General features: G+C 46.1%; 1 protein-coding gene and 2 non-coding genes across 3 annotated transcripts in view; all 3 read right to left on the bottom strand.

Moving 5' to 3' along the window:
• TCP1 (t-complex 1) overlaps window positions 1-16,866 on the bottom strand; it is a 33,652-nt gene extending 16,786 nt beyond the window's left edge. The window contains exons 1-9 of the mRNA XM_040429470.1: window positions 16,661-16,866; window positions 12,591-12,676; window positions 10,668-10,796; window positions 9,812-9,909; window positions 6,372-6,482; window positions 4,081-4,262; window positions 1,471-1,597; window positions 642-817; window positions 235-358 (exon numbers count right to left, since the gene is read on the bottom strand). Of these exons, the coding sequence (XP_040285404.1) occupies window positions 235-358; window positions 642-817; window positions 1,471-1,597; window positions 4,081-4,262; window positions 6,372-6,482; window positions 9,812-9,909; window positions 10,668-10,796; window positions 12,591-12,676; window positions 16,661-16,724 (1,097 nt within the window). The 5' untranslated portion in view covers window positions 16,725-16,866. The remainder of the gene's footprint in view (window positions 1-234; window positions 359-641; window positions 818-1,470; window positions 1,598-4,080; window positions 4,263-6,371; window positions 6,483-9,811; window positions 9,910-10,667; window positions 10,797-12,590; window positions 12,677-16,660) is intronic.
• On the bottom strand, window positions 9,418-9,551 carry LOC121000202. The gene has a single exon (XR_005778827.1). It is a non-coding gene; the product is annotated as a small nucleolar RNA SNORA29 (small nucleolar RNA).
• Window positions 11,144-11,279, bottom strand: LOC121000201. The gene has a single exon (XR_005778826.1). It is a non-coding gene; the product is annotated as a small nucleolar RNA SNORA29 (small nucleolar RNA).
• Window positions 16,867-17,185: the final 319 nt, after the last annotated feature.

Raw genomic sequence — 17,185 nt, 5'->3', positions numbered from 1 at the left:
CTCTGGAGAGCCTCAGGTTGGCCATCCCTGGTATAGATAATAACCCCTCGCTGGTTCTGCGGTGACCTAAACAGGAATGTACAGTCTCCATATTATATAGGTTAAGGCCACTGAGCAACCTCAACCTTTTCTCAGAGACAGATTCTCCTATATCCCACGCGTATAACTGCACATAGCATGGCACAGCATGGCAGCAATTAAATGGGAATGCGTGTCAATGCAGAGGGCACTTACTTTTTAACAAGAATCAGCTCATCATCACATATTCTCTCTTGCACAACCTCTTCAGCTTGTCCCAACATGGTCGCCTCAAAGCTTTCCTCACCCTCCAGGTTGGCAAGGGTTGAACAAACAGTAGCTGTTGATTGAAAGTGCAGGACAGTCAGGAACCACAAAAACGCCAATGACTTGCCTTTAAAGGGGTTTTCTGAGACATAGGTCATCAGTACCTGATCGGAGGGGTCCGATACCCAGGACCCTCAACAATTAGATGTTTGAGAAGGCCGCAGCACTCACAGGAGAGCCAGTGCCTTCTCAAACAGCTGATCAGTGGGGGTCCCAGGTGTCTGACCCCCACCAATCAGATACTGTTAAATAACTTTAGAGTTAACCATTGGTATTCAAATCTAGAAGTCACTCACCACCAGTAGCTTTAGCAATACGTTTCAAATCCTTTTTCAGTACTCTTCGCACAGCCATTGCGCCTGCATCCACAAAATACTTCAGACACATGTCATCAATTCCACCAGTAGTGAGGACGACATTGGCCCCCGTCGCCAAGATCTTCTGGATCTTTTCCTTGGTAATGTCAGACTCCCTAGCACAAAACATTAATATGTTCAACGTTTTGTTTTTTTGTTCTATTTTAAAGATGAACTAGGCTTCTAGAATGCACCTTAAAGGGGTACAACCCATCTGGGAACATTGATGGTAAATCCTAGCAGTATGCCATCAATGTCCGATAAGTGTGCGTCTCAGAGGTGGGACCTGCACCCATCTCCAGAAGGGGGTCCCTGGATTGAAGGAGAGCACACCACGCATGCGCAGCTCTCCATAAACCACAATGGGACTTTCATAACTCCCATAGCAGTGAATGGAGGGTGGCCACGCACATGCTGCTTTCTTTTCACCTCAGGGATCCCGTTCTTGAGACCAGAGCAGGTCTCAGAGGTGGGACCCACACCTACCTGACACCGAGTCGTTGTGTAGCCAGATTCTCAGTTATATAATGTAGGCCTTCTGGCAACGGTGACTAAATAGTATGTCACCTTTTAAAGCAGAATTCCAATTCTAATGTACCCCACGCGTATAACTGCTCACACCACAAATACTGTATGGCAGCAAATAAAATGGGGAAGACAGGACTTTACCTCAAATTAGTCACATAAAACGTATGGGACATTACAAGGCATTGTAAATGGAAAGGAGTGAAAATATCGTAAGGAACACATCCTAAATTGAGATGCATACCTCTGCCTGATCTGGTCCAGTTTGGATGGGTCTGAAATAATCACTTGCACTCCAAGTTTCATTTTGGTTTTCTGCAAGCTGAAGTCCAGGCAGGCAATTTTTGCATTGGTGATCCTTTTATTCATTCCTGGGAAAAAGAGAAGCAAGTCGTTTCAGGCAAACTGCATTCTCAATGTATTCAGGGAGACCACAGAGGGATTAATGAAAATCAAGATTATTAAATTCTGCAAAAGCAACCCCATAATCAGCACAAATAAAATAAATAATTTTTTTTATAGGATAGACCCGTTTACAGCATCTATTAAACGCCCTCAGTGCTCCAGACAAAAAAATTAAAAAATGACCAGGAGCCATTGGCTCCTAAACTAAAAATTTTAGGAGCCAAATTAAATTTTTTAGTCGCCAAATTTAAAATGCATATAATAAAAAAAAAAAAAAAAAAGGAACTTTGAGAAGATGAGACGCAGGTCACAGTAGTGAGCCAGCACTACATATAGGAGAAAACAGCACCACATACCTCTCACATCCAGGGACATCTTCTGGGGGACAAGGTGACTAAAAATGGCGAATTGCGTGGTTTAGTTTTTTTTTTTTCTGTTACGGCCTTCACCGAGCGGAAATATTTTTTAATATTTTAATAGCTCACACTTTTTGGGAAGTGGCGATATGTAATATGTTTATTCTTTATTGTTTGTAAATTTTATATGTAAAACTGGGAAGGGGGCCATTTAAACTTTTAGAATTTTTTTTACTTTTTATTAAATAACCATTTCTTCCCTTAGGGACTAGAACTTGGATCTTTTCATTCCTTTTGCTATTCACCCTGATAGAGAGCTATCAGGGTGAATAGGATCTCACACATCTCCCTGCTGCCCTGTGCTCACAGCAGCAGGGAGCTGAACATAGACAGGGCTTCAGTAGCGTCCTGGTAACGATCTGACTCCCAGCAGTGTAATCTGCCACTGCCACCACTGGAGGGGATGGGACCCTGTGGCCACCATATAACAATATGGGAGGGGGGGGGGGGGAGGGGAAGAAGAAGACGACTTGTGGCCAGTGATAATGGGGACGGACGGACTTGTGGCCAGTGATAATGGGGACGGACGGACTTGTGGCCAGTGATAATGGGGACGGACGGACTTGTGGCCAGTGATAATGGGGACGGACGGACTTGTGGCCAGTGATAATGGGGGGGGCGCACTGCACCACCAATGAACGTAATTAAAGAGGACCTTTCGTGGGTCCAAAGAATATGAACTTAGAAGCAGGCTGCATAGAGCGGCGCCCAGGGATCTAAGTGCACTTACTATTATTCCTGGGCGCCGCTCCGTTCTCCCGCTGTGGCCCCCCGGTAATTTCTCAACATTCAGAGCAAGGAGGAGGAGGAGACGCCAGTGTCTCTCCTTCTCCCTGACAGCAGCGCTGTCCAATCACAGCGCAGAGCGAGGGAGTTTTTTTTTCTCCCTGGCTCTGAGCTCTGCGCTGTGATTGGACAGCGCTGTAGTCAGGGAGAAGGAGAGACACTGGCGTCTCCTCCTCCTTGCTCTGAATGTTGAAAATACCGGGGGCCACAGCGGACGAACGGAGCGGCGCCCAGGAATAATAGTAAGTGCACTTAGATCCCTGGGCGCCGCTCTATGCAGCCTGCTACTAAGTTCATATTCTTTGGACCCACGAAAGGTCCTCTTAAACTCCTTTATACAATTGTCTGCAGCGGTATCACAGACCCGGCCTCAATAACGGGGCATGCGATCTGTGGCACCTGAGGGGTTAATTGCCGCGGATCGCATGCCCTGTTATTGAGGCCGGGTCTGTGATACCGCTGCCTATACTTATGTTTTACATTCATTGGTGGCGCAGTGGCGACAGCTCCTCCCCTCCTCCTCCCTGCTGTCTCCCCATTGGTGGTAGTGGCGGCCGCGTCACAGTGGAGAGGGAGGGACTCCTTCCTTCTCCACTGTGCTACTGAAGAGAACGTAGGCTGCGTGCGCAGGATCGCGGCGGTACAGTCGCAAATGGTGACAAGACTAAGAAGTCTTGTCGCCATCTGCAAATTTTAAGACGCATTGGCGACCGTTTTGATCGCCACCTGGAGCCCTGCCTCTTCCTTCACCAATGCTCCTGTTCTGAGCACCATCTGAAAATATGCCCTCTATGCAAAGGGGCTGCCTGGGCTACAGATATTGATGACCTATTTTCATGAATAGAACTAACAGCTGTAATCAGACTGTGCGACCACTACAAACCAGACTGCGTGCAGGTACACACAGCAGTGCCACAACCCCTGATGAGCAATCCTCAGAACAAAAACTCCCCGCACCCCCACCAATCTGATATTGATGACCTGTCCCGAGGATTGCTCATCAACGTTTGTAGCCCAGCTGACCTCTTTAATCTATCCCACTTTAGCTTTGTGGAGTGGATGCCGAGGTGACGGATTCCTTCAAACATCCTTAAAGTCAACCAGGGATGACCTAGTCTGTCACAAGCTGGAAACGGATTTCCATTACCATTCTATGAATTTCTACAGTCTTAAAGAAAAGTAATTTACATTGCAACTTTATGATACAGATCTTCAGTAAACATGGGATTATATAGATATATATTCACCTTGTGAGCCCACAATGCAGTTAAGTGCGTAACCATTGACAAGAATACTCTCTTTCTGGCTCCGGCCATGAGCTTTCAGCACGTTAATAGAGTTTATCGGGTAACGGGCTTGACCCTTTTGATCCACATATTTTACAGCAAGTGCAGCATCAACTACCAGAGAAGCAAAGAAGTCGCAGTCACTGAGCAAAGGAGTCAAGGATAAGAAGATGAATAGACCAACAGTAGCAAACCATCTCAAAAGCACACGGCCATGTTAACCGTCTAGAGCAGGGGTGGGGAACCTATTTGCTGCCAAGGGCAATTTGGATATTTGTAACATCGTTCAGGGCCATACAAAATTCTCAACTTAAAAATTTGATGGCTATATTTGGTCAAACATATGAGTGACTTAGGGGTAAGTTACAGAAAGTACGCTTCAATTAAAAAAATAAAAATAAATCTAGAGCGCTGTATTTTTGCAGGACAAAATTGTGCCTGCGCTATATACAGTCCTGATCAAAAGTTTAAGACCACTTGAAAAATGGCAAAAAAAAATCATATTTTACACATTGTTGGATCTTAACAAGGTTCCAAGTAGAGCTTCAACGTGCAACAAGAAGAAATGAGAGTGAGACAAAACATTTTTTGAGCATTCAATTAATTGAAAACAACGATTAAACTGAAACAGGCTGTTTTTCAGCTGATCCAAAGTTTAGGACCACATGCCTTTAAAAGGCCAAATCTGTGCAAAGATGTGGATTCATTGTCATTTTCTGTCAGGTAGTCACACGTTGTGATGGCAAAGGCAAAAAAGCTCTCCCTTTTTGAATGTGGTCGGGTTGTTGAACTGCATAAGCAGGGTCTCTCACAGCGCGCCATCGCTGCGGAGGTGGGACGCAGTAAGACAGTCATTTGGAATTTCTTAAATGAACCAGAGAGTTATGGAACAAAAAGTCAAGTGGAAGACCCAAAAAATGTCATCAGCACTGAGCCAGAGGATCCAATTGGCTGTCCGTCAAGACACTGGACGGTCCTCGACCCAAATTAAGGCCCTTACTGGTGCTCACTGCAGCCCCATAACCATCAGACGGCATCTGAGACTGAAGGGCTTCAAAAACAAAAAATGTCTTCAAAGACCTCGTCTCCTTGAACGCCACAGAACTGCTCGTTTGGACTTTGCAAGAGAGCACCAAACATGGGACATTCAAAGGTGGAAGAAAGTTTTATTCTCTGATGAGTTTTTTTTACCTTGATGGTCCTGATGGTTTCCAGCATTACTGGCATGACAAGCAGATCCCACCTGAGATGTTTTCTACGCGCCACAGTGGAGGGGGCGCCATAATGGTCTGGGGTGCTTTTTCCTTCAGTGGAACAATGGAGCTGCAGGAAGTGCAGGGGCGTCAAACAGCCGCTGGCTATGTCCAGATGTTGCAGAGAGCATTCCTCATGACTGAGGGCCCTCGTCTGTGTGGTAACGACTGGGTTTTTCAACAGGACAACGCTACAGTACACAATGCCCGCAGGACAAGGGACTTCTTCCAGGAGAATAACATCACTCTTTTGGCCCATCCTGCGTGTTCCCCTGATCTAAATCCAATTGAGAACCTTTGGGGATGGATGGCAAGGGAAGTTTACAAAAATGGACAACAGTTCCAGACAGTAGATGGCCTTTGTGCGGCCGTCTTCATGACTTGGAGAAATGTTCCCACTCGCCTCATGGAAACGCTTGCATCAAGCATGCCAAAACTAATTTTTAAAGTGGTTCTAAACTTTTGATCAGCTGAAAAACAGCCTGTTTCAGTTTATTCGTTGTTTTCATTATATTAAATGCTCAAAAAATGTTTTGTCTCACTCCCATTTCTTCTTGTTGCATGTTGAAGCTCTACTTGGAACCTTGTTAAGATCCAGCCATGCTAAATATGATTTTTTGCAATTTTTCAAGTGGTCTTAAACTTTCGATCAGGACTGTATTACAAATAGTACAGGCGTTATTTTGAACAAACATAGCTGTCTAATATTTAAAGTTAAGAATGTTATATATTTAGTTCTTTATTTGGCATTAATGGCAGCCAAGCTCATCCCAGAGGGGTCCAGAGGGGGGGGGGGGGTTGGTTAACCACCCAGCATTCACTCTGTCACTGTCCCTACCTTTGTCCCTTTCTCAGCCTCAGATCAATCCCCCCCAGCGCCAAAGTTATTTCTCAAGACTTTACAGGTAGCTGCCATCTAAATTCATTCAGATAGAACGATGTGAAAGCAGGCAGCACAAATAATTTCCAAGACCGTGGCTAACAAATGGAAAAGGATACACTCCAATTATTTTAGAGGACATGGAAGTCTTGGCAGCATTAAGAAGACAGTCCTTCCCAAGCTCATCCGTGTTAATTGTGAGGTTTTCAGTGATGTATCGGACAGCTTCTCTATTTGAGAGAACAGAAAGCATTAGATAAAAGGGTGACATCCCAGACATCACTCACATACCCGAGGACTGAACATGTGCAGGTACTTGGCACATTTGCTGATGTGGGCACAGAAAAGCTGGTCAACAGAAACAGCAGGTGGCGCTATACTAACATTCCTGAAATATCTGTCAAGTATTTAAAGGGTCGCTTGGATTTGGTAAGGCTTTCTATATGGTGGAGATCGCTTGGTGGGGGTTTTGAGCACCGAGACCCCTACGATCACTAGAATAAGAAGTGCTTGCATATCGCACGCTGTCTCTTTTTTAATAGAAGCCTATGGGCCTCTCTTGATACGAGAGAGACTCAGCGCTCAGACCCCCCACTGTGCAAAACTAGACACATCTCACATCTAATATCTTACCAAAACTCAGCAACCCCTTAAAAAGCATAAATGCAAAAACGGTTTAAAATTATGGGCTGGATTTAAATAAACAATTTTCTTTATGACCTAATAGTAGGGTAGGTTTCCTGGAGCAGTTTTCCTGCATGTTTTTCAGCGAAAGCCAAAAGTGGATCAGGCAGGAAGGAGAAGTAGAAGTTCTTCCTTTATACTTCTGATACCTTTCAAATCCACTTCTGGCTTTGGTTAAAAAGTACTCAAAACCTCTTGCAGCAAAAAAAATAAAAAATATAATCACAAAATTCACAAGTAGGATCTGTTGGTGTTAAACATTTTTTCATTAGCCTAGATGTTACTTTAAAATCTATAGTGGATCAAATTCACTAAAGTTTTTACATGGCATTTTTGGCTTTGCATTTAACCACCTCACATCCGGGCCATTTACTCCCTTCCTGACCAGGCCTAATTTTGCAAATCTGACATGTGTCACTTTATGTGGTAATAACTTTGGAACGCCTTTAGTTATCCAAGCCATTCTGAGGCTACTTTCACACCTGCGTTAGGTGCGGATCCGTCTGGTATCCGCACCTATAATGCAAACGCTTAGATCCGTTCAGAACGGATCCGTTTGCATTACCATGAACAAAAAAAAAAATTTTTTTTTTTTTTTCATGATAATGCAAACGGTTTGAAAACGGAGCCATATTGTGTCAACTTCAAACGGATCCGTCCCCATTGACTTGCATTATAAGTCTGGACGGATCCGTTTGCCTCCGCATGGCCAGGCGGACACCCGAACGCTGCAAGCTGCGTTCAGGGGTCCGCCTGCTGAGCGGAGGACAAACTGTGCCAAACTGATGCATTCTGAGCGGATCCGCATCCACTCAGAATGCATTAGGGCTGGACGGATCCGTTCGGGGCCGCTTGTGAGAGCCTTCAAACGGAACTCACAAGCGGAGCCCCGAACGCTAGTGTGAAAGTAGCCCGAGACAGTTTTCTCGTGACACATTGTACTTCATGACAGTGGTAAATTTGAGTCGATATTTTTCACCTTTATTTATAAAAGAATCCAAAATTTACCAAAAATTTGGAAAAATTTGCAATTTTCAAAATTACAATTTCTCTGCTCTTAAAACAGAAAGTGAAACCTCATAAAATAGTTATTACTTAACATTCCCCATGTCTACTTTATGTTAGCATCATTTTGTAAATGTCATTTTATTTTTTTAGAACGTTAGAAGGCTTAGAATTTTAGAAGCAATTACAATTTTTAAGAAAATTTCCAAAACCCACTTTTTAAGGACCAGTTCAGGTCTGAAGTCACTTTGTGGGGCTTACATAGTAGAAACCACCCATAAAGGACCCCATTGTAGAAATTACACCCCTCAAGTTACTCAAAACTGATTTGACTAACTTTGTTAACAACCCTTTAGGTGTTCCACAAGAATTAAAAAGGGAAATGGCGATGACCTTTCTAAATTTCACTTTTTTGGCAGATTTTCCATTTTTTTTCTTTAACACATCAAGGGTTAACAGCCAAACAAAACTCAATATTTATTACTCTGATTCTGCGGTTTACAGAAACACCCCACATGTAGTCGTAAACTGATGTAAGGGCACACGGCAGGGCGCAGAAGAAAAAGGAGTGCGGTATGGTTATTGGAGGGCAGATTTTGCTGTTCTGGTTTTTAGACACCATGTCCCATTTGATGCCCCCTTACAATAGAAACTCCCAAAAAGTGACTCCATTTTGAAAACTAGGAGATAAGCTGCCAGTTTTATTGGTACTATTTCAGGGTACATATGATTTTTAATTGCTCTATATTATGTTTTTTGTGAGGCAAGGTAACCAAAAAATTGCCGTTTTGGCACCTTAGGGGTTAGGTCATGTGACATTTTTATAGAGCAGATCATTACGGATGTGGCAATACCTAATTTGTATACTTTCTTATTTAAGTTTTACACAATAGCATTTTTGAAACCAAAAATAAATGATGTTTTAGTGTCTCCATAGTTTTTTTTTTATTTTTTGACCGATTGTCTTAGTTAGGGTCTCATTTTTTGCAGGATGAGGTGACAGTTTGGTAATATTTTGGGGGACATACGCCTATTTGATCGCTCGGTGTTGCAATTTTTGTGATTTAACGTGACCAAAAAAAAAGCTTTTTAGCAGTTTATTTTTTACGATGTTAACATGAGGGGTTAGGTCATGTGATATTTTTTATAGAGCTGGTTGTTACGGACACGACGATACCAAATATGTCTGTCTATTTTATAATTTTTTTTCTCTATTTTTAACTTTTTTTAATTACTTAATTGTGGAATTTATTTTTTAAAACACTATTTTCTTATTTTACACTTTGCTTCCCCCATAAGGTCATACAAGACCTCTCGGGGACATTTAATGTCTTTTTTCTCCCCTCTATACATTTCTCCTTTGACAGGGGCTGACATAGTAGCCCCAGTTACAGGGGAAATACACCTCACCCTGCAAATGACAAAATCACGCTGTGAATCCGGTCTAGGAAAATCTGCAAAAAATTCCAAAATCACAAAGAATTGTCCTGCTAGTTCATATAGAAGGTGATGGAGACGCCTTCCCCTTCAGATGATAGCAGATGCTGCTCTTCCCCCTTAGCATAGCCACTTATTCTGAGAAAAAGAAGAAGTGGTACTAAAACGGGGTCATCATGCAATTACAATAAAAGCATCTGATAAGTGAAACCTATAAAATGTAAAGCCAAGCGGTCACCTATGTTACTAGTTAAAAAAATTAAAAAATGTTCCCATGACATACAAACGGCATGGGTTCTGTGTACCATTGTTGTAATTGTCAAGCGACATGTACCCCCTCATACATTCACAACGAATTCAGAAAAACAGAAATAGTTGAGGAACTAAGGAGAATGTTCCACTGCATTGTCAAAGCAGTGAAGCTACTACCCACTTGCAAGCCAGACGATAGCCACCAATAACGGAGGTTGGGTGGATCTTCTGCTTCACCAGCTCATCAGCATTCTTCAGCAGCTCTGCAGCAATAATCACCTACATACAGAAATGACTAGGTTAAAACTCACTATAGGAATCCGCAAACATCTGAGAAAGCAAAACTAAACCTGAAAGTTATTATGTCACACAAGTACAAAAGGAGGAGACATGTTTGCATTGGTTTTGAAGATCAAATTTTTTAGGCTTTGTGTTTTTTTTAATGGCACCCATAACAATTTATGGCTTTCATGTCTCATGAGTTCAGAGTAGTCTCTGGGCGATAACAAGGACAGTTTTTCCTTAGACAATTTTGATAAATGTGGTCCAATGACATGGAGAACTCTTCTTCAGATCAGCTAATCAACATAACATCAAACTGGTCTGACTTAAGGGGTAATCCAGACCCGCTAGACATTTCTTTTGTAGCATTACATAGTGGTCATCGTACCTAAACTTGTAAAATTTGTTCAAACTTACTGCAAATGCCCTAAAATGATTTTTTTCTAATATATTTGTTTTGGTTGTTTTCCATGCGATATAGGCAACTGGAAGTTCAGATGACTATATTGCTTTCAATCCATACTCCAGCACACCACCGCGCATAGGAGTACCGATTCCCCTGTGGCTGCACATTGCTGCTTTCCTAAAGCCTGGCATAGATGAGCCATGCCAAGCTTTTGCATAGCAGGCACAGGCACTAAACAATGGAAGCACCTATGCAGAGTTCCGGTGACCATTTCCAATGCCTGAGCTCCTGAGGATAGGCCATCAATATACAAATACCGGGAAACCCCTTTAAACAAATAAAAACTCACAACTGATGTCGTTCCATCTCCAACTTCATTGTCCTGCAGTTCGGCGAGTTCACACAGCACTTTAGCTGCAGGATGTTCCACTTCTAACAGCTTCAGGATTGTCGCCCCATCGTTAGTTATAGTCACATCCTAGAATAAGGAAGCGACTATGAGAGAATGTATGAACAGCGCATGACAAATAAGGAGAAAACCTGCAGAAATATAATCCAATTCTTCTCAATAGCAGGTAGCACAGAAGAGTGCGGAGCGGCCGTGACCACGGCGAGAAGGGAACTTCAGCACCGCCTTCCATTGAAAAGAATAGGAGGCAGGAACAATGCGGCTCCTGGCAGAATTTCGGCGCCAATATTCTGAAGGAATTGGCTTTTATTTTGTAGCTAAAACCACCGCGGTCAGATTAAATTATAAAATGCCCTACATACACTTTTTTTTTGTGTGACAGCAACCACCAAAAAATAAATAAATAAGTCCCAGAAAGAAGAATGTTCTGCTATTTCATATTGGAGAAGGTGACCGACACACATTCCCCTTCAGACAATAGCAGCTGCTGCTCTACCCCATTAGCATAGCCACTTATTCTGAGAAAAGAAGACGTGGTACTAAAATGGGGCTGCATACACTGACAGTGCAAGATTTTAAAGAGGACCTTCCATGGGTCCAGACATCATGAAATAAATATCAGGATATGTAAGGCATAGTGCAGGGATCTAACTGCACTTCCTATTTTTTCTGGGCGCCACTTCGTTTGCCCACTGTGGCCCCCGTTGTATTCTCCCGCCTGGTATGCTAAGTTTAGCATCGCCGTTTCTCACTGGGCGTCTCCTTCTCCCTGGATGTCAGCTGACCAATCGCAGCGGAGAGCGTCACAGCCAGGGAGGAGACGCCCATGGAGAAAGACTCAGTCTCCTCCTCATTGCTCCGATGCTAAAATTAGCATACCAGGCGGGAGAATACAACGGGGGCCACTGTGGGCGAACGGAGAGGCGTCCAGAAAAAATAGGAAGTGCAGTTAGATCCCTGCACTATGCCCTACATATCCTGATACTTAATTTATAATGTCTGGACCCATGAAAGGTCCTCTTTAATACAAAACCATTAAATTCAATGGGGTTGTCTTGCCAGATTTAAAAAAAGCTGTGGTCAAAAATCTCGCTCACCTTTCCAGATGCCCTGCATTCAAGCACCACAGCTCCCATCGGACCCCTGTGGACCAAGAGGGACGGGAAACAATTTTTGGTCCAAGACCACTGCCGTCACTAACCTCCGTGGTTACATTCACCGATGCAGCCACAGGTCCACAATCAGAACGTGACTGTGGTCACGTTCTACTTTGGCCTTATGCACACTGCCGTTGTTTTGGTCCGCATCAGAGCCGCAGTTTTTGCGGCTCGGATGCGTACCCATTTACTTCAATAGGGCCGCAAAAGATGCAGACAGCACTCCGTGTGCTGTCCACATCCGTTGCTCTGTTCCGTGGTCCGCAAAAAAAACAAAAAAAAAAAACAACCTGTCCTATTCTTGTCCGCGCTTTGCGGACAAGAATAGTCAGTTATATTAAAGGCTGTCCGCGCCGTTCCGCAAATTGTAGAATGCACACGGACGCCATCCGCGTTTTGTGGACTGCAAAACACACAACGGTCGTGTGCATGAGGCCTTTGGGACATGTCATCACTGAGGCCAGTGAAAGGCTTCATCAGTGAATGTAACCACGGATGGGACGTCACATTTCTGGTCCACAGGGGACCGGGAGCAGCGCAGATGGGACCCTCAGCACTGGCACGGAATAGCAGCGACAAGGTGAGTGTCTTTCTTCATTTTAAACCATTTCCAGCCTTGATTTTGGGGTTGGACTTCAATTCTTTTCAGTATGGGGCTTGGCTATGTTTGAACTAAGATGGAAGTAACACTAGTCTGTGCACTTACCCCAATATCGTCCACCAACATTTTATCCAGACCAACAGGACCAAGGGAACTTTTCACGATATTGGCAATGGATGCTGCTGCCATCACTGAAAGAAGAATTACAGGGGAGTTACATATCCTCAATAACATGTCCTTTCTGATGTATCCAGAGTGAGGTGCACACGATATAAAATATGCCCTGTACAAAGGAGGAAGATACTAACCCCCCCCCCCCCCCCTCGTCATAGAGTGAAGTGCAATGGGGACCCCAGCTGTCCCAGCATAGTGCACCTTACAAGAGAGTGTGGCCCTGTTCACACAGGAAAAAACATGGCACCGTTTTTCAGTTTGGATACCACAGACCCACTAAATGGAGCTAAACCTTGAACAGACTCCGTGATAAGGACATGCCCTTTGTTAGCCTCGTCCTGGCCTCACACTGAAGAAAAAGGGAGGCAGATTCCACAGGACAAGTCAGGCATTTTGCTTTAATTTTTTGGGGCTTATTTTGTATTGGGCAACTACCTGTGGACTTAGTCGTATCTGGGGCCTCCTAGGCACGAGCACACCTACCATCAAGGAGCGACTTCGGGGTGTGAGCCTAGAACTAGGGTGATTTAGGGAAAGACATACCCTATACCCCCACCCTTTTGTTTTATGACGCTTTCAGTGACATGACAAGTTGACACCAACCTCTGTGGTGACTATGGCAGAGCGGCTGGTATGCCGACGGCAATCCTGTTTTGGTGCACACGCGCTCTATGGAAATATTAGATGTGAAGGGCACGTAGAATCCGGTTTACAACAATCGGAGCGGTCTGCACTGCGCATGGCGGTCTGTGACCATTCTCACAGGGAAAAGGTAATGTGTTTTGGGGAGCTGCCCCACGAGGCCGGGTGGAAAGCTGCTCACTCCAGTCTTATTTCGAAGCTCGGTATATAATGGCACTTAAAAAATAAAAATTTGACAATTTTGCCATCACTGTGCCAAATTACTAGGGGTGCACCGAAATGAAAATTCTGGTCCGAAACCGAAACCGAAAATTCAGGATGCCCTTGACCGAAAACCGAAACCGAAACTGCCTTTTTGCCCAAATACTTTTAAAATACTTTTTTTTTAATGATTTTATTAATAATTCTTTTTCATGAATGAAATTCATCTGTGGGTGGCGCTGTTATGGAGAGGGGGGATCTGTGGGTGGCGCTGTTATGGAGAGGGGGATCTGTGGGTGGCTCTGTTATGGAGAGGGGGATCTGTGGGTGGCGCCGTTATGGAGAGGGGGATCTGTGGGTGGCGCCGTTATGGAGAGGGGGATCTGTGGGTGGCGCCGTTATGGAGAGGGGGATCTGTGGGTGGCGCCGTTATGGAGAGGGGGATCTGTGGGTGGCGCCGTTATGGAGAGGGGGATCTGTGGGTGGCGCCGTTATGGAGAGGGGGATCTGTGGGTGGCGCCGTTATGGAGAGGGGGATCTGTGGGTGGCGCCGTTATGGAGAGGGGGATCTGTGGGTGGCGCCGTTATGGAGAGGGGGATCTGTGGGTGGCGCCGTTATGGAGAGGGGGATCTGTGGGTGGCGCCGTTATGGAGAGGGGGATCTGTGGGTGGCGCCGTTATGGAGAGGGGGATCTGTGGGTGGCGCCGTTATGGAGAGGGGGATCTGTGGGTGGCGCTGTTATGGAGAGGGGGATCTGTGGGTGGCGCCGTTATGGAGAGGGGGATCTGTGGGTGGCGCCGTTATGGAGAGGGGGATCTGTGGGTGGCGCCGTTATGGAGAGGGGGATCTGTGGGTGGCGCCGTTATGGAGAGGGGGATCTGTGGGTGGCGCTGTTATGGAGAGGGGGATCTGTGGGTGGCGCTGTTATGGAGAGGGGGATCTGTGGGTGGCGCTGTTATGGAGAGGGGGATCTGTGGGTGGCGCTGTTATGGAGAGGGGGATCTGTGGGTGGCGCTGTTATGGAGAGGGGGATCTGTGGGTGGCGCTGTTATGGAGAGGGGGATCTGTGGGTGGCGCTGTTATGGAGAGGGGGATCTGTGGGTGGCGCTGTTATGGAGAGGGGGATCTGTGGGTGGCGCTGTTATGGAGAGGGGGATCTGTGCACGGCGCTGTTATGGAGAGGGGGATCTGTGCACTGTTATGGGCATAACAGTGCACAGATCCCTTTCCCCATAACAGTGCACAGATCCCTTTCCCCATAACAGTGCACAGATCCCTTTCCCCATAACAGTGCACAGATCCCTTTCCCCATAACAGTGCACAGATCCCCCCTCCCCATAGCAGTGCACAGATCCCCCCTCCCCATAGCAGTGCACAGATCCCCCCCTCCCCATAGCAGTGCACAGATCCCCCCTCCCCATAGCAGTTCCATAGACCGATCCCCCCTACCCATAACAGCCCCGGCCCTGCTGCTCACAGCATCTTTATTTTACCTTACAATCGTGAGGCTCCAGTAACTAACAACTCTGCAGGCAGAGCGGAGGGCGGCGTAACGTCACTTACTCACGTGACGCACCTGCTCCGCCCACTTTATGAATGAAGGAGGCGGAGCAGGCGCGTCACGTGAGTAAGTGACGTTACGCCGGCCTCCGCTCTGCCTGCAGAGTTGTTAGTTACTGGAGCCTCACGATTGTAAGGTAAAATAAAGATGCAGTGACAAAGTAAACCGCCCGCCCGGCGCCCGCCCGCAGATGGTGGGTGACAAATCCCACACCCCATATTTTCGGCCGATATGTAACAATATCGGCCGAAGTGGATTAGGTGCATTTTCGGCTGCCGAAATTTCGGTGCACCCCTACAAATTACCATACGCTATAGCACAAACCTAAGTTACATTTGATTTTCTAGCGCACAGACCGGCAAAGAGGAGACAAATGCTGCATCTTACTCCAGACTAGGACCGGTGTAGAAGGCCTCCCCCTCCAGCACGTTCATCTGTGGCCCCGCGTTTTGGGGACAAGAATAGGCATGGTTACAGTGGGCCGCCCCGCCCTCCCCCCCCCCAAAAAAAAATGTGTAAAAAAATAAAATAAAAAAATGCAACATGGACAGCAGCCGTACTTTTTGCGAATCCGTGCTTTGCATGTCTCCAAATAAATATGGTGGTGTGAACGCAGCCCAATTCATATTTTATTCGGTTAAATCCTTGCCATTTCAAGGCTTAGGAGTCATGTGGGCGGTCCTATCAGTGACTACTTGCACACCGTCCATGTGCAATCGGCTTTCTTCTCAGTCCCATTAACAGAAAGGGCTATTGTCCACAAAACAGACAACGGTCCTATAGTCTGCGGGATGGACGGCACATGGATGACATGCATGCGATGTCAGTTTTGCGGAACCATAGAAATCAATGAGTCGGTGTGTAATCTGCAAAAAAATGTAAAATGGGGTGCGGATCCAGGACACTGTCGTGTGCATCAAGGCCTAAGCAAACAGGGAAGGCTGCCAGTCACTGAAGAGCCCGCCCACCCACATGACTCCTAACCCCAGAAGGGATTTACAGGAGTAAAACACCAATTAGGCTACTTTCACACAATTTCCATCATGGATCAGCAAAAACGCTTCCATCATAATAATACAACCGTCTGCATCAGTTCTGAACGGATCCGGTTGTATTAGGTTTAAAACAGCCAAGACGAATCCGTCTCTGAAACCATTGTGTCAGAGAAAACGGATCCGCCCCTATTGGTTTTCATTGTGTGTCAGGACGGATCGGCCTTGCTCCGCAGCACATCGCGGACAGAAAAACGCTGCTTGCTGCGCTATTCTGTCCGCAACCAAACGGAACAGAACGCATTGTGTTTTGTTCAGTTTTGTCCCCATTGACAATGAATGGGGACAAGACGGAAGAGTTTTTCTCCAGTATTGAAATCCTACGACCGATCTCAATAGGGGAACGCGCAGATGGGAAAGTAGCCTTATAAGGGTCTCTCACTCTATATAAGGGTCTCTCACTCTGCTCCTCCTGAGGCCACACGTGACATACTGGGATCCTGTATCTGGCTGTGGACGGTGTGGAGTACCGCTACTCTCCAGGCCCTCCATGCTGACTCAGGCGGGCCTGCTTATAGGGCCTGAAGACATGATGAATATCTACCGTTCTGGCTCCTGACGGCCTCTCCGGTACTGCGCTCCCCGAACACGGCTAGCGGGCCCTCCATTTTCTGCCGTCCGTTCACACACCCGGCCTCAAACCCGCTACAACGTGCTCTCCAACCGCCTCGCTAAGCACGCAGAGAAAGAGCTACCCCTCTGCTGCTTAGCCACCACGAGACTCCGCCCACTTCATACACCCCTTCACCACCAAGAAGGAAGCAGGTTTTTAGAAAACACTGAAAGAATGGACACAAATAGCTACACGGCGGCGAATGGGTTAAGGACGTAAAAACGTCATCGGCATATGGGCGTGGCCTCTGAGCACTAGCACGCCTAATACAGAATGTTCTAGTTCGGGGTGGAGGCGCGCGTCCTCCCGCAGTCAGTTGGAAGGCGGGAGCGCGCGTGCAGGGCTCCGCCTCTCATCCTCCTGCTGCGGACGGGGATGCTGGCGGTTGCTACATCCGCATTCTATTGCCCGTCCGTATTCAGTGGCGAATTGGCGCCACAGCCTGCAGCATTCTTC

Source organism: Bufo bufo, chromosome 4 (assembly GCF_905171765.1).
Source record: "Bufo bufo chromosome 4, aBufBuf1.1, whole genome shotgun sequence".
NCBI lineage: Eukaryota > Metazoa > Chordata > Amphibia > Anura > Bufonidae > Bufo > Bufo bufo.
Note: the sequence above shows the minus strand (reverse complement) of the source record. Positions and strands in the feature narration are given on the sequence as shown.